The following is a 24,293-nucleotide window of genomic DNA, read 5'->3' as shown; positions in this document are numbered from 1 at the left end:
AGGACCATGTGCAGGGACCTGTCAAATAAACACACATCAAACAGTTTATTACATTCAGCACATGTTACCCTCTGCCTTTTCTCATGGGTGGTTGCACAGAGCGTATAGTTGGTCCAAGTCCTGTTGCTGTCTGGATGTTGAAACCACTTCCCATCTGCTCCACAGTACTTAGTTGCCTTTTCTGTAAAGAATAATTCCATCACTAAATACAGGCGCTTTTTACTATCCATCCATTCATTCATTTTCTTCTGCTCATGGATTCAAACCGAGGACCTTACTGTGTGGAAACAGTGTAACGCTTCCTCTTCTTACTTAGATGTTTAGATATTGTAACAGTTTATCAGATGAGCAAATCCTCTTGAATGTCTTTGCTCACCTGTGGGGTCGAAGTCACCGAAATAATCAGGGCAGTTTCGGGAGGCGTACGTGTCCGCTGGAGTGTCATCCCAACACAACCACCCATCCCAGGTACGACTACAATACCGCCCTACACCAGGAAAAAAAAGCAAAGAAATGTTTACAGGCCTATTATTCATAAATTTGCAAGCCTGTAATGCAGATGCTGATGAATGTGATATATTGACCTGGTTTTCTATAAGGTGGATCATTCTTCATTTTCTCTTGGCATTTCTTTTCATTGTCAAGGATAATTTTCTCTGTGCTAACCCCTGGAGCCTCCGTGGTTGGCTCTGCTGCTGCATCCCTTTGAAAATCAGGGATTTCCTTCTGGGAAAGAAAAATATTAGTCTGCTGCATATAGAAACTGATGCAAGCTTTGTCTTGTTCAATCACTTTCAGAGAAAAAACAAAACAATGATCAATTACCTCTAATTTGTCCTTTAAAGTTTGTTGACAGGTAGAGCCAGTCTGGATCCAGTTACCTGATTCATCACAATATTTGGTCATTTTTTCTGTGGAAAAAAAGGGAAAAAGCCTCACTGGCAGTGCTACAACAACATTATCCATCAATAATTTTCCTAAAAGCCTCATATACTATATTAAACGGCTTACAGGCACAGTCTACTGCTCCTGTTTGTTTAGCAGAGAGTTCAGTAGAGATTCTTTGTATGCTTTGGCTGCGTCTTTCAGTGTTTTTCAACAGTAAAACATTGGCATAGCCCAAACACATAAATCTAAACCCGAACCTTGGCATTATGAAACAAATGCATTTAACTTAGCTCGAAAAATATCATCAGAAGTTAGTCACATAGAAATGTCCACATTTGGAATAATTGTACGGTCATTTCATATACGTCAGGTTTTAAACCACATGTAGTGGAGATCCATGGCTGGACCTATCAGTGAGATCACTTTGTTCTTGACATCAACAACTGCAGTCCGACTGCCTAGTCCTCTCTGGCAGCTCATTAACTGTTCAGCAACCACTTCCTACTGTACGTCTTCCCAAAGACCTCGTATCAGCAGCGTCAGCTTTCAAGGAGTCATGTGGGTACCCAGGCATTTTGGGAAGATCCTTCATGAGCCGTCTCTTACAAAAATGGCTTCTCTGTTCCCACATTCATGTTCTCGCTCCCTATCCATCTGTCAGGAATCGAGCGTCCCTATATATTTTTATAATTCCTCCCTTTCTTTTCTTTTCTTTTGCTTGTCTTTTTTTACCCTTACATATTCCTCATTCATCTCTCTGTCCTCTCCTTCACCTCTGCTCTCTTCGTCATATTGCATCTCCTAAATCAGACATGACTTGAGTCTGGAGTTCTTCAACTAGACATTATTGAACCTTGTACTACTCACAATGTAAAAACTGCACATTCTTTGGAAACGCTTAATGCTGCAATCCCAACATCAATTGTACTTATATAATCACAGTCAAATTCAATATGAATAAATCTGTTTTTCTATCCTGCCTGACTCAAAGAGTACAGTAGGATCGTGTTTTACCTTGTTTACAGTGTATTAATCTTTTCTCTAGCATGTCATACAGAAGCAAATATGATTGGGCTTTTTCATGAATCTGCAACCAAGTAGTTATGCAAGGTTATGCTTAATCTCTACAGACTATTATCTTTATATAAGTGCACATAATCTGTAGGCAAGCAACAACATTTTTGCTATTGGAATCTTTCTGGTTTTAAATTTGTAGTGTCCAGAAGATTGGCCAATCAAATTTGAGCATTCAAGCAAATAGTTAGTACTAAGTTAAAATGTATCAACATTAATAAACAATGAATGGGATTGAATTATTGGCTTGGATATCTGCAGGTTACACCGAAACCAGTTGCACAGTTGTGCTTGAATGAAGATGGTTACCGTCTTAAGATCGTATTACTAAGCTGAGGCTGTGTGATAAACAAAAGCATTAACCTTTGACCTGACGAGGGGATTTACGTAATACATAATAGATAATCTGCCTCAGCTAAGTTTCACATCAATCACTCTATTGCTTTATGAATAAAACTGATGATACTTAATGGCTGATGCGTGGTTTCCATGCATCAGCCATTAAGTTTAAGACATATGTCTAAAAATAATTCTGTTATGCATAAAATTCATAAAACCATACACTAAAACTAAGCAGAACTCCGCAGCTGTGAAATTTTAAGTCCTTACAGAACAAAGTTAAGCAAGCTATCTGGCCTCTGTGAGACACGATTAGCCATTTTCCCGATGTTACCCAGCAGGTCTCACTTCAGACTGCCTGTTGCTGTAAATCTAGTGAGAGATGCGAAAAACGTTCTTACCAGTCGGGTAGAGTTGAGGATGATGCGGACAATTTTGTGTTACTGATGTCCCGGCTGGTGTCTCATCCCAGCACAACAAACCATCCCACATGTAATCACAGCGCACCCCTCGAAGAAGGAAAAAAAAAAAGGGGGGGGGGGGGGGGGTGGGGGTGTAATTACTATCATAAACACTTATTTTTCTTACATAAGTATACTATTAAAGAAAAAACTTAAAAAGGGAAAATGTCCTTGTCTTTTCTGCATTACGTTACAATTTAAAAAAGAATTTTGTATTATTCATTTTTAGTCAGAGTAATATAATGTAAAATAATGTCTCTACAGATGTGATTACGTCTTGCGGCCTAAACTTTAAAAGCCCTATTGGGCCAGTTAGCTTGCAGCAGTGCCACTATCATCTTTAACAAGAACACAAACATTGTTCTGGTCCCATTCAATAGTTTTACATCACTCCACCTGCAAAGCCCTCCCAGAGTTAATGGATTTGGTCTCAAGAAGCCTGAAATTAATTTGGGACCTCTCACCAGTTCTGCTTTCTTGGCGGCCTTTGCGGGACAGCTCGAGACATTTGTATTGACCCTGGCTCAGCGCCTGCACACTTTGTCCCTCTACAATGCTCTGCTGAGGACTGAGCGATGGGTCTGAGATTGAGTCAGTGCCTTCCGCTGTCCTGCACTGTGGAGACAACATGAATTAGAGTTGAGAGGAGGACATGCCCTACACTAAGTGCAATACGTGCCGTGGCCAGGGAAGCATCATTGTGTTGTTTGCGGTTTCTGCTCTGATCTACATTTCTTTGATCGTCCAAAAAAAAGGTAAATATCATCTTGAATGGTGATGTAGGTTTCAATTATAATATCTCAGAGTTTTATTATGCTTGGATAAAGATGTGCATTTGGATAAAGGATAGAAAAAAATGAAAAAAGTCAGCATGGAAAGTTTTTGAAGCATCTTCAAAGCTTTTCTGATGAGGATTTCACTCTGCTTTGAAATTCTACTCACGCTCCATTTGTGTAACTCATTAAAATGTTTGCAAGCTCACAAAGGACGTTAAGCAGCTGACTTTCTCCCAATGAATCTTTTCTCTGCTCTATTGTTTGTGTTTGGAGGTAACATTAAAATGGAGAGCCCGCTGTGTGAAATGCTGATTCTGATAATGCTGTTCACTGAAGGATAAAGAGCCCATCTTGCTGTGACTTATCTTCCTTCTTTTTTTGGCTGAAAATTAAGCCTCTCGAAGGCTCGTGCACTTGCATTTTCCAAATTCTTTGTGGAAATTTAGTACTTTGCTTGGGAGATTGTGTCTACATATCACAAATGAGATGCAAACCCACAATCCCCTGGTTGTCTGTGGAGGAAATACAAATTGTGACTAGATCAAAGTGTCGTCCTTACCTGTACGATAAAAAGTTTGTAAAAAAAAAGAAAAATACAAAGCAGGTTTTTAAAAAGTGGCTTTTGTTTGAGAGCTGATGTCCCATGTAGCAGTTTAGCAGCCGTACATATGATGTCACTCCAAGCATTGAAGTAAATGACGTCATACATACGACCACCAGGCCACCACCAGTATCAACAGCTGAGCTGAATGAGAAAAAATAAAACAACTTCGCATGTCATGGTCTAACAGCTTCATCACCTACACAAGTCTTTTGTATTCAACATGACAAAACCACACAACACAGAAACACGTGGCAGACCTGCACAGGTACATCAGGCATACATATTTAGCTGGAAGACCTCGTCCTCAACTCAAGCAGAAATGCAGGCTAGGAAAGTAAACTTCCATCTCCCTGCGACATTGAAGAATACCAAATGATTTTCCATGAAGCCCGTTGACTCAAAAAAATCTGTAAAAAGTTCAAAATTTTTCACCCAGTTGGTGTTGAAGATCATTTTATTAAGACCTTAATTATTCAACTAACCATAATTTGTACAAGCTCCACTTCAAAGTTTGACTTTTGATTGTAATACCTTAATAGGGCACATCATTACATGATAGAACACCATGCCAAAACATGTCATCCCTATATGACATACGGTTTGTGTTACGCTCTGTGACCGATGATTACAACAGCCCCATTAAGCTAATTGATGACATTCCTCAAAAGCTGGGGCTGGGGAAATGTCATAGCTCTCCAAGGTGCATTAAATATCTGATCCTGGTGTTCAGAAGAGCCCAAGATCAAGATTTGAGGTCAAGATCTCCATTAAGAGCTTTCTGCTGTAGGCTGTTGTTTATATGGCACTGCTATTGGACATTCATATAATGTCCAGAGATTGGTTATTAATACGAGATTATTGCATTAGGTTTTATTTCCTTTATTGCCTCTATTAACCTCTAACAGGAAGTTTACCTCCTGGTGTTTTATGCATAGTGAATCTTTAATCCATTTTTCTTTGATAAAGATCACAATTTCTACTCTCCACTGCCTTTCATTATTTTTTGCTATACGTGTATAGCCTTTATTTTGAGGCCATGTACATAGCGGCACAAAAGTGGTACAAAAATAAAACCAAAACTAAAAAAGTGACTTCTTTCTGTGGCTGATGAAAGGACGTGCTGTTATCAAAATGACAAATAACTTTATTAACATAGCACTTTTCAAAATTGCCATTACAAAGTGTGTTACAAGAGCAACAGAATAAATCCAGAGTAACAAACGTAAGAAATAAAAAGACAATTTAAAGCTAATTAAAGCTCAAATAAAATCGGGCAGAGCCTCGTCATTAAAAGTAACCTTGTGACTGACTTCCCCAATCCTGTTCCAGAATGCAATCGTGCGGTTAAGTGCTTTAGACAATGAGACCGTTTTTGTTATTTTGACTCTGAGCACCAACACAATGGATTTTAAATCAAACAAACAAGATGTGATTGAAGTGCAGACTTTTAAATCAAGGTTTTACAAAAGTATTGTATTAACTGTTTAAAAATCACAGACATGTCTATACATCGCCCCCAGGCTTCAGAGGCTCAGAGTAATTGGACAGTTGACTGGCAAGCAGTTCCATCTTCCCTCATTATTTTTTTTATCACAAATTAAGGAGATAAAACATCTGGAATTAATTCAAAGCGTTGAACTTTAATTTGGTAGCTGTTCACTTTAGCTCTCCAAAGAGGAAAAAAGAGATGTCGATATAAAGACAAAGATCATCATTAGGATTGAAAAACCAAAATAAACTTCACAGAGAGAGAAAAAAAACTTTAGAAGTGACCAAATCAGCAATCTGGTGATTCTTAAACAGAAGGAGCGCAGAGGCCAGCTCAGCAACACCAAGCGGCCTGAAAGACCACAATGATGTGGATGATCACAAAATAATTTCCATGGTTAACAACAGCATCCAATACAACAAGGTGAAAAACACTGGTTAACGCTCAAGAAAAAGAAGTCCCAACTCTGCTAGAAAATACCTTAAAGACCCCATTGAGCAGATGGACGGATGAAAACAAAGATATTGAGGAGAAAAACAGCTTGAGTGTATTGCATCATCTGTCAAACACAGTGGAGGAAATGTTATTGCATGGGCATGAATGGCTGCCAGTGGAGCTGGGTCACTGGTGTTTACTGATGGCGTGACTGCTGATGGAAGCAGCAGGATGAATTGTGAAGTGGACAGGGCTATATTCTCTACTCAGATTTAACCAAATGCTGCAAAACCGATCCAACAGTGCATCACAGTGGACGTGGATAATGACCCAAAGCTTACTGCAAAAGCAACCCAAGAATTTCTCAAGGCAAAGAAAAGGAGTATTCTTCAATGGCCAAATCATTCACCTGAATCTCTGCCTCCACTTATGAAAACTGAAAACAGAAAGACCCACAGTATGTCATGGTCCCCCTGTCCTCTCAGGTTCTAAGTTTCTTTCATTCTTTTAATAATTATAACAGCTTAGATTTGTACAGCACCTTTCAAGAAACCCAAGGACGCTTTACAAAAGAGTATAAACAAACGATCTTCTCCATTTGCTCCATCTCTCTTCTCTCTATCGTGTGTGTGGGCTTGAGTATTAACTTTGTTTACTCCTCCCACAAGTAGATCCTCATCTGCTACCAGCAGCAGTATATAACCCTTGTTCTCCTCTCTGTTTCTTGTAGGAATGACTAATTTAGACCTCTTACCTTATTTGCTTGTTAACTTGGTGACCAGTGCGCCATACTTACCTGACCTGTCCTCCTTTTTTTGCAGATTGTGTCCTGGTGTGCCTGCCTGACTTACTCTTTTTCTCACAAAAAATACTTACCTGTGGGTTTGGAGGGAACTTACCTGCACTAGCGTGTGTGGAGAATATGTCGCAGTAAACACAGCTGTGGAAAACAGAATTTTACCTGCAGTTCTACTCGTGAAAGCAACCAAAACCAAGCTCTGCCTGCAAGCTGAGAGAACAGTGAACATTTGGTAACTGGATTTGAACCTACAAAAAGAGAAAGATTTGAAACCCAGTGTTTCAATATCAACTTTAGTAGTGTTGCGAAACGCTGTAAATACTTACCTGCTGTGAATTCAAGAGTGTTAATCAAAGCCTTTGAACTTTTTCCAGCCTGTTGCACCAACCATGAAAAAGCAAGTGACGGCTACTGCAGTAAAGGCCTGGCAGAGCATCTCAAGGGAGGAATCCTAATTTGTCCAATTATTTTTGAGCCTCTGAAAATGGTGTGCTATGTATGAAGATTTAATGTAACACAAATAATAAATTAAACCTCTTGCACTAAAGCTGAAAGTCACGCTTAAATCACACCTTTTTGATCTTTTGATTGGAAATCCACTAAAATATTCATAAGTTTAAGAAATGACTTGTCCAATGTGTCTTTTTGCATCTGAAGATGTCATTTTACATTAAAACTGTTGTGATCTTCTGCATAAAGGGCAAGGATCAGCTATATTTTGAATAGAATAGAAAATGCACATCTATACATATATATACTTGGCTCATTTATATTGGGGGATATTTAAACTGGGGTAGTTCTACAGTTAATTTTACAGGGTGAGTGAATTTGCTGGTTAAAGAAAACCACTAGACCACAACATATTATACATCCCTTTAATGAGAATTGAATCTTGTTCAGGAAACATGTACAGCATACAAAATTGGCAAAGTGAGAGATAGGGCCTTCAGAAATATATGCCATTGTACATCCTTGTGTAAAAAGTGAGCTTACCACCAGGAGAAACCAAAGGATCCAAATGGAGCCCATTAACCTCATATCTTCCTCTCACAGGGAGATCTCTAGAGAGAGGGAGGAGAACAACATGTTAAACCTATCAGAAAAATAAATTGTCTACCGTGAAGGTGACTGACTAAACAAACAGTGTGCTGTTTCAAATCAGGATTACAGCTTCTCAGGAGAAAACAGTCACAGCAATCAGTCATCTGAAATGCAAAACACTGCAGCAGCGCTGCAGTTTGTGACATTCCACACTCCTCGCCTTTGTGCGCGTGCCTGGGAGATGGTGAGACGGCGTGTCTGTCAGGATGCGAAACAATGGCATAAAAGGAGTAACTTTACATTGGGAGAGCAAAAAGAATGATGAAAAGCAGAAACACATTCGGACCGAAATAGTTGATGCTCATTAATCATTTTGCGCTGAGCCTCTAGCTCCGCAGGACGACAGGAGCTGGGCGGACGGTTCAGTAACCGAGTGCATGTGAGATTAAAATTCTCTTCAGGTCTCTTTTCTCAGGCTAACAGAGTCCCTGTTGAAAACCCATCATTCTGCAGTTTGAACAGTTACAATGACCCACTGGTTGTTCTCCACACCCCACAGTGGCCCAGGGGGTACGATACGCATTCATGAGCCAGTCCAATAAATCACCATGAAAGGACAATTTATAGTATTTGTTTGGCTTCAGACGCACACGGATGGTAGGCTACTTAGCTTTAGGATGACAAATATACCTGGATCTGCCAAGAGTGTAAGTCTAGCGATGCTGATGTCTGAACAGGAATCCCTTGAATCTTTTCCAGTTCTTATGTTTCGACGTTTCACTGGTTTCCTTTGATGTGACCTGTTAGTGTTAGACTTCATTTGAACATTTTATTGCTGGCTTTTAAAGCCCTTCATGGTCTGACTCCTGTCTATACCTATGAGATGTTAACTTCATATGATCCGGGCCGCTGCTTGACATCTTCTGACCGGGCCTTTGTTAACGGTTCCAAAGGCTTTCATTAAGACAATGGGAAACCAAACTTTTTCTTTCTGTAAATCTCTTTTTGAATCACACGGTTTATCATTCAGTTTTCTATAGCTGCTCATGGCTTTATCAAATCTTTTTCACTTTTAAGACCCAAAGACTGTATCCTTCTTTTTCTTTTGATTTTTAAGTTATGTTGAATTGTTTTTAACTCTAACTCTAAATAAAAGTATTTTGCAAAATTTTACAGCTTACAGTTTGTGATTGAGAAAACAGGAAATGTTTTCTACCAGTCCCTTTGTGGAAATACATGCTGACATTTACTGACTAGTTATATGTATATATATATATGTATATATATAAAGTAAGTTTTATGCTCATGGTCACAGATTTTTTGATAATGCAAATCGAGTGTAAACCAAAGCTCAGTAAACACAAATGACACAACACAATAAGACTGTCACAGATACACTGATCCATTTGAAATTTGGGGTTTTAAAAATACAAAAATCTAGAGCCCACAGAGGTGATCTTAAATGTACAACTTGGGCTGAAAAACTGCTAAAATCCCACGAATTAGGTTTAACCCTTTAAAGCCGGTTGGAGGTTTTGCGTAACTATTTTTAAATCCCAGTAGCACTGCAACCACGTAAGTTAGCGCAATAATTTTTTTTGCATATGAAACTGGAGGAGTTGTACTTACATCTTATGCCATCAGCTTGTCCTCGGTCACAGTTTCGTTCCACATACAGCTTTGCAAAAATTGCATAGAAGCACTTGCAGCAACAAAAACATAATATTCCAGAAACACGGTTTTACCATCAGGGCCTTATGAGCCTATACTGGTGTTTTTAAAAGTTATGTTTGACTTTATGACATTCTGTGTCATTTCTGGGATGCTTAGGACTCATATTGCACTGCTGTTATATATAGTTTAGCTTATTTTGATGCATATGCTGTTTTTTTTGGCAAATTTGCAATATAATATTTATTTTCGTTTTTCCTGCAGTATATGAAAATTGGTGTATTTCAAAAATAAAACTATGAAGACACTCAGAATAAATTTCCTGTGGTTGTAAACTATTTTGTGCAACTTTTTTGTATTTACAGTTTTGAGAGATAAGCCTCTTAAATTTCTCTAACTAGAAATATATGTTAAAAAAAACAAAAGATTTTCAATTTTTTTGTAGTTTATTGCACTTTTTTGCAATTTATGTAATTACTATGCACTTAATGCATACATATTATTAAAATGTGGGCTATAATGGTTGTATTGATGTATATCAGCTTGAAATGCTCCCAAAAATGGCACTACAGCATGTAAAAATATAATATAAGCTCTGGCGGATTTGGGTTCTATGGTAGGTCTTAAAGGGTTAAATAACAATTATAAATAATAATAATAATGAGTTAGAGAATGACTGTAATTAGCCCACTCCTAATCACCAAACATTTTCAGTCCAAGCCTAAATGCTGCTCTATATTTTCCCAAAAATAGACCAGAATTTACTGGACTATTTTTCTGGGTCCACCTCAGTGTCTAAAAGCTGAAGATCATAACGACAAAGCAGTTTTCACCGCTGCTTTGAAAAGAAGCGGGGAAGGAAAACAAAGAAGCGCACAAATATAGCGATCATTAGGAAAGAGATGAGACATGACAGGCGAGGGAGAAGTATGGATCCCAAAATTGCCTCTAGGAGCAGAAGATCCATGAACACTACTATTACTGCAGCACAGAGGTTCCACATCAGTCACTTATCCTGCTAATCACCACTGGGTGATCACACGCATGTGAATTTATCTAAAAGCGGATTAATTGCATTTTCTGTGAGGCAGAGACTTTCCACAACGAGTCAAATAACAGTTAAACGCTGTTAGGACAAATGACATTACTCACTTCATGCCAAGTAGAAAAGGCATCACTGAGAACGACTGAAACTGTCAGGCAGGAAATAATGGTACTGAATTATTTCAATTATTTCATATATTTTATGTATGTAAAATAGGAAAGCACTTTAAATTTTAAATGCCACTTTTAATGGCTCTGTGAATATCAATATTACTCTGATAGATAGAGCTACAGAAGGTTTTTAGGCTAGCATAAACACTGGAAACATTGGGTATAGTCCAAAGTAAAAAAACAAACCAAAAAAAGTTAATTTTTATTTTTTTTAGATGGTAACAAGAATTCAAACAAAATCAGAAAATACACCTATGGACAGGTTTTTAAGGCACCTATTGCATAATTGAAGTAGTAGGAGAGCTGCTATGTAGGCATTGTTATAAAGATTATGGGAACTGGGTGTGTACTCGGTGCCGGGTAGGTAGTTGGGACTGTTTGAGACATCAATAACCCCTGGAGCATTTCAACATTATAACACACTCTCTGCCCATCAATAATAAATTTGCACGTTTCAAATCTTAACAGCTCTGCTTCACACGTGACAGGACTCAAACTCAAATCTCCAGGCTATATTCGACTTTCATCAGGGAAGAGGTTAGGCTATCCTTTCCCATTAGCTCCATGTACGTGTCTAAAAATAGACCCCAGAGCATTTTGTAGGCGGATGGGTCCAATGTGATAAGAACAGTGAGGCATGAAGCTCCGCACACTCCCCGTAGAGAAGATGAGAGCGAGCGCTCAAACAGGATGAGGGGGCACAGAGGAGAACGTAAACAGTATAACAGCGCTGTTTAGGACTGGAAGCTGATGCAGAGCGAGCGTAGCTGCAGCAGGTTAGGTGCAACATTAGTTATACTCTAAATAAAATACAATAAAATACAATGAAAACCATTTATTTTCACTTTAAGGGTAAGCTAGAGACTAAATGACTGTTAAAAGCAGTATGTCTTTAGCTTTTATATATTAAATGAATTCAAAATGATGACATCAGCTGCTTCTATTATGTCTTTTGTCTTTGATTGGTGATTCCAACAGCAGATTTCTTTTAAGCTTAGAATCTAGATTTGTGCCTTTTTTATTTAAACAAACTGCAAACGTGTAAAGGGCGCAATGTCAACTTTGTGTGTGCTGCTTCTTATTGGAAATTTATGTGTTTTCCCTCCGTTTTTCCTTCTCCTCCTCTCCCCTTTTCTGCCTCTCTTTATGTCGTCCCTATATCAAACTGACAGCAGCAGACAGAGCCACCCATCTCTTCTCTTTCCTCATGCAGCGAGCGGTCACAGGCACTGTGACAACACAGATTTGTGCTGACATCACATCGGTGATGGAGGATGCGGCGGCCCGATGCAGCGTCTCCTGACTCACCGTTTCAGACCCCATCGCTCAGGCTGAAGGGAGCAGGCACACAGACGTGCTCTGGCATGCCGTTGCCAGGTAGCGATAAATGAGCCGGATCATGATGCGAGCTCAGGTGGATTAGTCTGATAAACTGACAGATTGTGAATGTTACCCGCAAGGCCGTTGTATAATTCTTGCTTAAAGAGCAAAATATTTGAACTGATTTATAAACTGCATGATCTACAAGCTGAGGAATTTCCTTACTGCTACTCAAGTTTACAACACATCCATAACCGCACTTCCCAGGAAGTTTTATGTATACTATGTGACGGCCTCCTGTGCTGTCAAAGAGAGTGATAAAGATTAGAAATAGCGTGTGGATGATACATCGTACATATACGCATTAAATAAGAGACAATGTTCACTCATTAAGAGTTAACAATAGAATCAGTGTATATCCAGTATTTTGGTATTGGTGGAAAAATACAGTGGCCCTGAGAGGCCAAACGGACTGCAACTTAAGAAAACAACAGCAATAAGAAAAACGCCACAAAAGCACACAAATCACAACGGAAACAGGAAAAACGGAAATAGGAAAAAAAGAAAACAGAAATAGGAAAAAACTGATTTCCAAAAGCACAAGGGAAGTGTTTCTGGGGAGACAATAACTCGACGGACCAGTTGCAGGAACCAAAACATGCTAGGTAAGTGTGTTTGTTTCTCATGATTCATATAATACTGATGATGGATTTTTAGGCTAATAATTAAGCTAACACACTTACCTCTCATCTTTTCTTCCCTCACAAAACCGATAGATCCTCCACTTCTTTTAAGTGTCTCCCAGCTCAATTCTTAGCATATTTTGGTTCCTGCAACTGGTCCGTAGGGTTATTGTCTCCCCAGAAACACTTCCCTTATGCTTTTGGAAATCAGTTTTTTTCTATTTCTGTTTTCTTTTTTTCTTATTTCTGTTGTGTTTTGCTGCTTTTGCAGCGTTTTTTTTTTATTGCTGGTGTTTTCTTAAGTTGCAGTCCGTTTGGCCTCTTAGGGCTACCGTAGAAAAACTAAACACACGTGCAACAATACATAAATATTCATATATAATCCTTAAAGCGCCTCATAAAATAAAGCACACTGGGATAAAATAACCCATTTTCTTAAAGGTAATCTATGAAGCTGATGAAGTAATGTTACTGTGTTATATAGCACAATGAGGTCTGTCTCTTAAACCACAATATATCAATATATTCCTACATTTATGTGAAATCTCTTTTTTTCCTGCAACAGTAAGCAAACTTTGTGGATTCAACGCAGCTTAAATCCGTCACTATAAAAGCCTGTTTATATCATTCAAAGCACAGAATTCAATTTCACAGATTGAATGTTTACCAGCAGAGTTTTCACAACCATTTCCTCCAATAAATTGCATCGCCCTGGGCGAAAATAAATAAATTAAAAAAACGCCTTGTGATGAATAAGTACATATATCGCCAGCTATTTAAAGTCTCTGCAAGTTTACTTTCAAACTATAATAAACTTTAACAAGACAAAGCATGCCAACAAATAAGAACAAGTAGAGAAAAATCCAGTGAAGATAAAAACCTTTGCGCTGCTTTGCCCGTGTGGACTGATCAGTCACTTCCAACACTTTGCTATGAGTCACGTTTTAAAGTTGGAAAAATGTGAAAAGACTTGTTCGTGTTTTTTAGGTTTATCCTCTGTCTAAAAATATACCAAATGTTTCTCCAATTAAAGTAAAAAGAACAGCTAGAGTTGTTTCCTCTCCATGCATTTACCTCCTCCACCGCCTCCATATCCCACTTTTCTCAGCGTTCTGATTTCCTCTCTGGCCTTTATTTTCGTTTCCATATATCTCCAGCTCCTTTAATCTTTTCCCCCTATCACCTCCTTTCTCTATCGCTCTCTTGTCCGCCTCCCCCTGTCTTCACTCCGGCTCCCCCTTCTCCTTGCCCTCCTTCCTTTCTCTTACAATCTCCTGCTTTAAAAAAGGTCTGCCTTTCCAGCTTCTTTTTCAAAGCTTTTTTCTCTCACTCCCAAGGCAAGCCTAAAATATATGTCAGCTAAAAAAGTGGTTAAAACATTAAACAGCTTCCTGTTATAGAATTTTTTTTTTCATCTCACTTGGTTGCATTTTAGAACAGTGCTATTGCTAATTGTTGTTCCGCAGCATATTTCACAGAGAGATCAGAGAGCACACACATCAGCTAAAATATATACTCCGGTGAAGCAGCGCACTACTGTTTATACTGGATTAATATTATAGTCGTTTCTCAGGAGTGGGCATGATGCTTAAAAAGTGCATGTATGAACACGTGTGTTTTAGTGTACAGATGGAGCCTGTTGTGTAAAGTCCTCTGAGTGCTCAGAGTATAAAAACGCTACATAAATAGAAGTCCACTGTAAGGTGACCATGAGGGTCTGAAAGGTGCCTATAAATAAAAAAAAATGTATTATTTACCATAGTTTCTGTAGCTTAGACAAATGAGACCGTTTTTCAGTGTATGGGGGATAAAATGCAGTTAGAGCACAAGTGGAAGTTAATGGCTCCGGCTTGGGGTGTAGAGATTTTAATACGGTACTAAAATAAATACCAGCGTTCGGTTAACTAGATTGATATTACAGGCAAAATGATGTCTAAAGCAGGCAATTATTCCACATGTGTGTTATCTCAGTATAAATACTTTAAGCTCTTTTCCAGTATACAGACCGGATTATGCTGCTGAATATCACACAGTGGAAAGGTTAAATATTTTAGAGACATGAGAAATTACAGTTGTGTGACCATGCACCTGCCAGTAATGATGCATAATGACAGACATTCATTAGTGTCACTAATTTCACTTTACCTGTCACCATAGAATGGCTATTAACTAACAGGCAGGAGCAATTAACTTTTCCCAAGGGACCACATGAGAAACTGGGACTGTTGTGGAGGGCCACACCACAACACTATTAGTGTTGCACCATTTTCTTCTCTTGCAATGAAAAACCTTAAAAAACATATATATGTATTTGGGCATACAAATTTTTCTTATTTAAACTCAAGAAATATTACAGAGCAAAACTTGATCCGTTGTGAAGACTTTGAATTTGCAAACATTACAGACTGCAAAAAAGCAACACAAAATTCAGATATAAGCTTGTTCTGTAACGTATAGACACACTCTACACATTGTGTTTTTGCGGAAACTGCTTCAGCATTTAGAAGAAAATGAAGTCGACATCAGGCAGTGCTTTAGTCCTGATGTTTCTAAACAAGAAAAGGAAGAAACTGAGATTCCTGGTTCATCCAATTCACAGGAGAAGGCAGCAGCAGAGGAAATTTCATGGTTTTTCATGGTTCAAATGAGCTTGATGTGTGCATGTTTTGAGCTAGAAGTGCACTTGTTGCCATGTGCAGTGGTCTGATTGGTCACATCTGTTTATTCAGGACGGGGAAAAAAATCAAGCTCAGTTCAATAAAATAAATTTTACAAATTCATCCAGTGAAATTACACGGGCAGACTCACGTAAATATTAACGCACAAAATATTTGCACAGATTTTACATGTCTGGTGTGTAAAGTCTGCAGAGTTTTGAGGGCAGCTTATTGTGGCGGCCCTCCACAACAGTCCCGGTTTTTCATGAAGGCAACACTCTGCTGAGCCCAGAGAAAATGAATTGTACATATTAAGATTATTCAGGGGCTGAAAGATGGGAGCTGATTTTACATGAAAACGCACTTGAACTCATCTAAATTGCTGTCAGACAAACAAACAAAAATAAGTCGAGAATCGCTGTTTCATAGGATCATCATGTGCCACTGAGTCTACACCACCCACACAGACCATCCAGCGGGACTGTCTCCTCGAGCAAAACCAAGGCCGCTGCTGATTCTGTGGTGCGAACTGTGGATGACCAATGGAAGACCAAAAACGTTTTGACAGGGGGACTCATCTCCATGATGAGCAAACAAATCAAGATGCAACTGAATACACAAAGCAAAAGTGATTGTACAGTTAGCTCCTCCAGCACAATGTGTCTCATCTTCAGGATTTCCTGCATGTCTCATGCATTTTAGGCATTCTACAGTAGTTCTCTGATTACCTTTCAGTGAGTGCACAAAAGAGATCTTCATTTAAAATCCCTCTCTTCACCCCACCTCCCCCCACCCCCTTCTATTAAAAGCCTTGTTGTCTGCACTCAAGTGCCTTTCTGAAACCAGGCCTGTTATTTAGCAGCGAAGTGGCAAGAATATGGTAAGAGGGGGATGAAGCAAGGAAGCATTGTTTGGTCTGTGTTCCAGCTGGTCGGGACAAGTCTCCTGTAATAGAAAGACTCTCCCTGGCTCTGTGTAAACAGTTGATTTATACCTGATCTTTAACTCCATGACGTCCCACACACTTCCTCTCCTAGACTAGAAAGAAATTAAATAGGGAGACAGTAGAGAGAGACGAAGAATTATAAAGGCAGGTAAAGAAGGGAGACATGAATACAAGGAACAGGCCTCTTTTGGGAACAGTCTATCATACTCTAGACTTCCAGATACAGTTACTTAAACCGCTGCCCATGATTCCACTGTTTCAGTTTCTTCTAACTAAAATGGTCTCTTTTAAAGCACCAGAAGCATACATCACATGTTTATTGGAGTTAACTGGTGTTTGCCAGGCAGATGGGGAGCCATCTCAGCATTTCCCGCACAGGGTTTAACTGTGACTACATGGAACAGGTTGGAGGCTCCCAAGCCACTCTTCAGCTCCAACAGCTAATAACTCAACTGTAATGAGCAGGCAAAGGTGTGCCTGTGCATCTTAAGGACAACTTTTCTTTTTCCCTCCATCCCAAAGTGAAAATGCTTTTTTTCCCCTCCATTTTTGTCACATGCCTAAACTAGCCTAAATTGGGCTTTACAGTGGGGTCCAGCAGTCTGCCCAGACCATGCGTTGGAAGGCTTTTTCACTTACTGTATGTCCGCCACTATAAATAAAATGCAGTGTGGATCTTTGCTTCTGAGCTCTGTGTCTCTGCAAAAACAACAAATTATTTACACCCGCAACCTGTTCTTGGAAATCTCAGATCAAAGAAAATGTAGGTCAGAGCAGAGTATCACAAGAGCCGTGGAAGGCAGTGCAAATGCTTGGCCCGATAAAATCAACCCTTCTGGCGGAAGAATGCTAAGTATCTGCAACTCGTTTAACCAGAGACGTCTCTAGTTGGATTTTTCCAGCATCAAACACAACACTGACAATATACAAATGTTATAACTTTAGCAACCTAATCAGTATCTATTCATACATTCAGCAGTTGTGCATCCATAAATGCAGTTTCTTTACAGCTGAATGTCTGGCTTGTTTTCCTGGCGAGCACATGCAATCTCCTTAAATTTCCTTTTTTGCTCTGTTTTGTTCTCCACCACCTCTGAGGAAATGATTTGCCTCCTAAGCTCCTAAACTAAGAAGCTTCTCTACTGACTCTAAAGTTGCAGCTGTGACACTTCCACAGCACTGAGAATTAACCAGAAGAAATTAAACGCTCTGCAGAGCAGATAGGAACAGATGGGTGATAATTCTTGCACATGCTAATCGGGGATTGTTTATGAATACAAAACTACTTGTTTTCCTCTTGGAATAAATTCGGAAGGAAGTGCAACTGAGCTTGAAAAGCAAACTTCTCCCACGTATTGAGTTACATGTCCTGTATGTATCCTGGCAGCCATTTAGCTTTGATTTTTGCAAACTTCGCCCACAACTTCCTTCTACTTCTCGCTCTTCAGCTCTTTTTTTCCACCGTCTCTGTTTGTCTATCAAGGTCATGGTTGTCTTTGCATTAATGTGTGGAGGGACCACCAGGACTCAAAATTCCCCACGCGTCTCTGTCTGTTTTGCAGCTGAACCAACCGGCCGGTTGGAAAGCCGGCGCTCTTTGTTCTTTCTGCCCACAATGTCATGAAGTAATGGCTCTTTCCTTACAAAAATATATGATTCTACATGCCTCAAATAATATAAGTATCATCCTTGTATGGATACGTATGCCACATATCTAATAATGAAAGTTTTACCTGATGAATTGCCTTTAGTGACATTTAGTATTGCACTTCTGCGATGCATCATGCACAAACTTATTTATTTATTTGTACATTTTATGTTTCCTAAAATTTCAAAACTTCTCAAATAAAAAAGAACAAAAATTGATTTTCTTTTTTTTATCGCTTTGTATTTTCTATGAATTTTCAACTTGAGGTTTGTCAAGCTGTGTCTTTTCTTTCCAAGTATGCAAATAGATAAATATTCCCTTCACGTTCACAAGTGATTATTTTCTGATGGAAACTCTACTACTGTGGGTTTACAAAAAATGGACCATCACTCAGCATTATGCTTATAGGCTAAACATGGAAAAGTCGCCAGCATTGATAAGGTGGCAAATTTTGCCGGCTGACTGGTCAGATCGCACCTGTGGATGTGCGATTGGGGTGCGATGCTGTCTCGCAGTTTCCTTCAGCTTAAAAAAAAGGCTGATATGTAAACTTCACAAATAAGCATCAATTTCCTATTACTTTTATTAAGTCATCTTTTTGAATTAAAAATAAAATCCAGTCATGATTTTATTGGGTTCATTTCACTTTCATTTTTTTTGTTCTTTTTTTCAGAAAGCCTGGATTAGAAACTGGAGTTTAAAGGTTTAATATATAAGCTGGCATTTAGGAAGCATGCAGGATTAAGATGTCACTGGGTCTGTCTGACCAACCAGTTTCTGCAGGATTTTTATTTTTTATTTTTTGTCTTTGTTGTGTTTTTGCTGCAACAAAGAAATCTAATTATTTTTAGATAATAAATATCCAGTTCTCTTCAGATGCTTTGGAAAAGCATCCTTCTGATCTTTTTTTCTTTTTTTTTTGGCAGAACACAGTCACCTTCTTTGATGCTGAAGCAGCAAATCAGTCAATCAAGAGAACAAAATCATTACAGAATAATAAACAGATGTTAAACACTGCTAGTCATGCAAACAGCCCAGTCAACAAAAGATGAACACTGGTGTGATTAGTGCTTTCAAAGCTTTCACTCATTTGCATACGGGTGATTAATTCCTACCAATGTCATCGGATCCCGAGGGCCGCTGCTGAAATGGTGTTTAGTTAAAGACCTACTTTCATGGCGATATGATCTCTCAGTTCCTCGAACAGAATTGTGCTACGCTACAAACTCTTGCAAACTTGCAGAGACACTGGCTTATAGCAACTGAAATCATCGTGTTGTATGACCATTAAACAAAAAGTAACAAATTTACAAGACACCTTGTGTAATGGGTCGCCCATTTGCAACCGGTATTAACCAGTACCACCGTAAAACTGCACACACAAGACGCTGCACTCATGTCAATAAACATGTCAGGATTTCCAGCAAGTCCAGAGACCACTCAGCTGTGTTTACTGAATATTCACCCAGTTATATAATCCACCCGAATTAAATTTTCTCCTCCTAATACCAGTTAACAAAGAAGTTTGTTTATGAAGGCAAGCTTTGTTCTGTCAGATGAGCAGCGCCCTCCCTGACACTGACACCTCCCCATTAAGGTTTTGTTTATTTCCTGCAATGATTAAGTGTCACCTTATACTTTCAGCTTCTCTGAGGTTCAGGTGTTTACAGACATCTGCCACTGAACGGAGGGTATTTCCAGGGGATGAAAGTCCTTTTATCTGTCAACCTTTCCTTTCCCCCAGCCCCTTCATTTCCTCTTGACTTTCCACTGAGCACATATCTCATCTGTCAAACAAGTCAATGACATTTGTTTGTCTCATTTCCCAAAAGCAGAGCGTAGAGGACAGATGGCAAATGCAGTACAGTCGCTTCCAAGTTTGGGTTCAGTGTTACAGAACTTCACTTCAAAAGTTCACTGAAATATTTGCCAGATAGTTTGACATCATGGGGAATACATTTATTTTTATTTTTGCCCTTAGTAAAATAATAAAAAAATAAAAAAAAACATTCTCGTGTCTATGTGTTAAATATTACGCTAGCTGGAAAGCTGGAAATTGTGAAGCTACTGCACCAAACGGCACTGTTACTGACATTTTCTGCCTGCAGAGAAGAAAGAAAGATTGCCAAAGACATACAAATGACTATTTTTACACTTAAAACATAATCTGTAATAAATTGTCCATTTCAGATGTGCTGGCAGGCAGATATATTTGGACACAGCATGGCTAGTCTTTTCAGCTATGCTAAGATGCTATAAATTAACCATCTGGCTTTAGCCACAGACGTGAGAATGGCATCACTACTTCTCAAAATGTCAAAGACAGCTGAAATGTCTATCTAAGTGAATAACTGGATAACCTCTGCGTGTTACCCATCTGCAGATTCTTGGGCTATTTTTTCCCCCACGTTTTCCTGTCGGTGTCAGAAGCCCGAGCTTGGTTTCTGCAAGCTGAGTCTTTACTTACACGATCAAAGACTGTATCTTTACTCTAAAGTGCCACATTGAAGGCATTACTAAATAAAAGAGAACAAAATGAAGCTGTGCACCAATATTGTGCCTTTTGTGCAGAGCAGAGAAGAGTTGCTACAAATCAAAGATGAAAGATAAGCCCCCTCTGGACCAGGGATCACAATCAGACCTAAAATGGATCCCAGAGGGCAAGATCAGAAGACCCAGGGGCAGACATCTAACTTAATCCTGCTACTCAATCTTGAACTCAAACAAGACAGTTTAAAAAGCAGCAGAAAGAGAGGGCTTATTCGGATGGAAAACGATAGGCGCCTGTTGGAACAGCTAATAGCTCTGGGATGTACACTGAGTAAATGGAACAAACATTCTCAATGATAAATCAGGCTAGGTGGGAGGAAATAAAAAAAAATAGGTTGACAGAAATATCCCTGCTACATCGTATAATCCAATAAGTCTTCAAATTGAAGATAGCGCGACACGCAGCGGCATTCGCACGCACACACTGAAAAACGCTCACTTTTAATGGATGCAAAATACTATAGTTATGTCTGTAGCCCTTTTACAGCCATCAGAGCAAAATCTTTAACAGATATGGAAACACATTTCCAAGAAACCAATCATTTCCCTCAGGCAATACACAGTATACACATAAATCCCGTACTCTACTATATCACTGTTATTGACGCGTTTCGCCTGGAGAGAAGAAATCCACAATGCCAAGGACGACCGTTTAAAATGGCCTGTCAGATGAGCAACTGCGCAAAAATTGTATGTGCAACATAAATACGGGAAGGAAAAGAGAAAAAAAAAGCCAATCGCAGTGCTCGTGCCTGCAGGGCACTGCGGCACAATAGCCTTTTTTGCTAAGCCCTATTAAGGAGTAAACTATATGCAAATGATATCAGATGATACAAAAGCTGCAGAAAAATGGGAGAGGAGGATAAACTGTTATCAAAGATTTCTTCTCCGGGCTGTACGAGTGAGTGTGAATGAGAGGGATTACAGTATTGCACACTTTCCGTGTCTGCTCACGCGCGTGTGAGGAAACAGCGTGAGTGGATCTATAATTACCTTCTACTAAATTTATGGCGAGGTGCAACTGTGTGATTGCATTCCAAAGTGTTACAACCTACTTAACACTCGTGTAAACACACCACTGCTGCACGTATGCGGATCCCAGAGTGTGGTTGGAGTGCGTGAGTGTGTGTGGTCCAGGTACGACTCACATAAAAGTGTTTATGGAGGGTGTTTTTTTTTCCTTAAGGGGACAAAAAGCAAGTATGTTTTAGGTTGATGGCATGTTTTAAGGTCGAGATTCGAGTGAGATTGCTCAGGACATCAAAGTAAGTCACTGTAGTGTCCTCTGAGGACAGACAGTGCTACACTGCAATACATTTAACTGTGCTGTTACATGTCTGTGTGTTCTACAGAGGAATATTTACTATAAAGGCAACTAGGCAATAAATATATGAGCAACAGCTAAAATATTTCACCTATAATGACTACAGCAACTAACTAAACAATCTCCAGATGTCTTAGTTAAGTCAACTAAATGCTGGCTCTCCAATTAATAAATCTATGCACTGTAAAAAATAAAAAACAGACAAAAGAATCTCTCTTTTGATCTCTGTGTTCTTCCCAGTAAATGCTTTCCTGCTTTTACTGTCACTGTCACCAAGTAACAACATAACTTATCACTGCTGCACTGACAACACACAGCTGTAACGGTGATGCACATTATCCCATTTAACCTCTCTGGAGAATTGCAAATCGCTACAAATAGCTAAAGTGAAACTTCTTCATCCTTTTTGGAGATCTGGACACAGCCCGCATGCTTTTCTCTTTATATGAGACTGACAATCAGCCATCCGTGTTTCTCCTTGCAGGAAAATGCAGCCCGAGTTTCCTCGCTGGACCAAGAGGAGACACGCTATCTCGTTCCAGATAAAATATTAATACATTTCTCTGTAAAGCACTTTATTTAGCCTTGTTCTTAACGTGTTCTCTGCAGCATAGCAAACTACCACTTGCCACAAAGAGGGCATATTTTTTTATGGCAGTATGATCTTGATCTCTGATCCTGCCCCTGCAGGATATCAAGAGAAAATTCAGTTTTTCAGCCCAGATCTCTGATTATTGTTTTGTTCTGGGTTAATTGCATAAGTACACAGAGTCCATCAACGCATTCAATCTGTTCATTTTAATGCAGAGGGGGGGAAATGGCATTATGAAATGTCAAGTCCTGTTAGCGAACACAAAGACCAAAGACAAATGTCACAGTGACAGAAAAAAAAAAGGTTTTATTTATACTGGCATATAAAGTGTACTTCTGTTTAAGTTATCTTTATCTGAAACTAATAGCATGCTGAAGACCAGAAAGGTTCTCCAAACTCCTTTCCCATTGTTCATCAGTGCAGCCTCAACCTGAGCCGCACACTCATGCACACAAACATCCACTTCCACTAGCTTTAGCCATCTGCTCCGCTCGCTATGAATATGAATGTCTCCCGCAATTACATCAATTTCACTAACATATGCCGAACGAGGAAAGCTACTTCACAAAGTTCAAAGAAAATGTTGAAAGTTTTGAGAGATGGTAAAAAAATCAACCTTGATTGGAGGCAGCAGATAATGAAAGACCCGAGTGCTGCTGCCTGAGCAGAAATGTCTGGAATGAAACCAAGCCCACAGAAGGTTCCCAAATCATGCGCATACATGGGCGAGAGGATTTTTATTGTGCCTGAATAACAGATCTAATTACGTTACAGAGAATGGAAAGGAGGCGGCCTCGCTACACACGCATCTTTCACGATATTTTAAATCATATACTCTCAAGATTTGCTTCCCTTAAGCATATTTCCACATCCTGCAGGTGGCTTCGTACGTCAGCATGACACCTTTTAAATCTTCTGTGTGACCCAAGTTTGAGCGGCAGGTAGGTCACGCACCGCATGCAGAATCTCTTGTTGTAAAGTTCACTGACTCTGCAAGAGTGATTAAAGGAAATCGTTGGACTGCACCTTTACTTCCAATGCGGTGCCATGTTTCCTACTGCATTTGCAGACCAAATGCACAAAGGCTTGCTGCTAACTGTAATGTGAAATGGGGGAGTAATCTAGTGGCACTCTATGATTGGTCATGCCCTGACTGCAGGACCACATTAGGCTCACTTTAGCTGATTTTTTTTTATTTATTTTTTTGTATGTAACTGCAGCTCAGAGAATCACTCATCACTAAACTCTTCTATTGCATGTGCAAATAGCCAGGTCCGCTTCTCTTCCTCACCCTCTGGGAATATTTTTACTTGCAGAAATGATCAAAAAGCAGAGAGCCGAGGGAAAAACTGACACTTCTGTGTCCTTCTTCAGAAGCAGGAAAACTGACTTCAAAATAATCCACTAATAGTTATAATAATCTCAATATTTAAAAAAAAAAATACAACCTTAGATCAGAGCGCCTCTTAAAACTGTGTTGTGTTTAACTTCGTGTTCCTAGATAAGCACAGTTATCTATTCAGAATCTGTGTTTTCAGCTGCCTGAAAAGCTTTGATTTTTCCAGATTTCTATGATAGTGGAAAAGAGAAGACGTGCGTGGGGGGGACTTGGTGCAAATATATCAATCATGTTGCTTTGAGGACATCTTGTCAGGTGTGCACAGTATCAAAGAGTGAAAAAATGCCTCGAGATCAGAGTACAGTTTCTTCAAAGTGATGGATGCGAGCACTGTCTCGACAAACAGAAACATAAATGCATCATGGAAACCTGTTGTCGTGCA

At 39.3% G+C, this 24,293-nt stretch overlaps 1 protein-coding gene across 8 annotated transcripts in view; it reads right to left on the bottom strand.

Annotated features, from left to right (window-relative positions):
- calcr (calcitonin receptor) overlaps nt 1-24,293 on the bottom strand; it is a 71,640-nt gene that overhangs the window by 29,660 nt on the left and 17,687 nt on the right. For 3 of the 8 annotated variants that reach the window (XM_082521220.1, XM_082521216.1, XM_082521217.1), the window contains 7 exons: nt 7,859-7,926; nt 3,227-3,377; nt 2,703-2,810; nt 826-911; nt 585-726; nt 377-487; nt 69-181 (listed from right to left, as the gene is read on the bottom strand). In XM_082521220.1, the coding sequence (XP_082377346.1) occupies nt 69-181; nt 377-487; nt 585-726; nt 826-911; nt 2,703-2,810; nt 3,227-3,377; nt 7,859-7,903 (756 nt within the window). In that variant the 5' untranslated portion in view covers nt 7,904-7,926. Of the gene's footprint in view, nt 1-68; nt 182-376; nt 488-584; nt 727-825; nt 912-2,702; nt 2,811-3,226; nt 3,378-7,858; nt 7,927-12,855; nt 12,934-13,869; nt 13,958-19,161; nt 19,182-24,293 lie in introns of those variants that run through there. The other 5 variants (XM_082521221.1, XM_082521218.1, XM_082521219.1 and 2 more) reach the window with 5 other exon arrangements.

This window comes from Aulonocara stuartgranti (assembly GCF_965226115.1).
Source record: "Aulonocara stuartgranti genome assembly, chromosome: 22".
In the NCBI taxonomy this organism is placed as follows: Eukaryota; Metazoa; Chordata; class Actinopteri; order Cichliformes; family Cichlidae; genus Aulonocara; species Aulonocara stuartgranti.
This window is presented reverse-complemented; position numbering and strand designations above follow the sequence as displayed.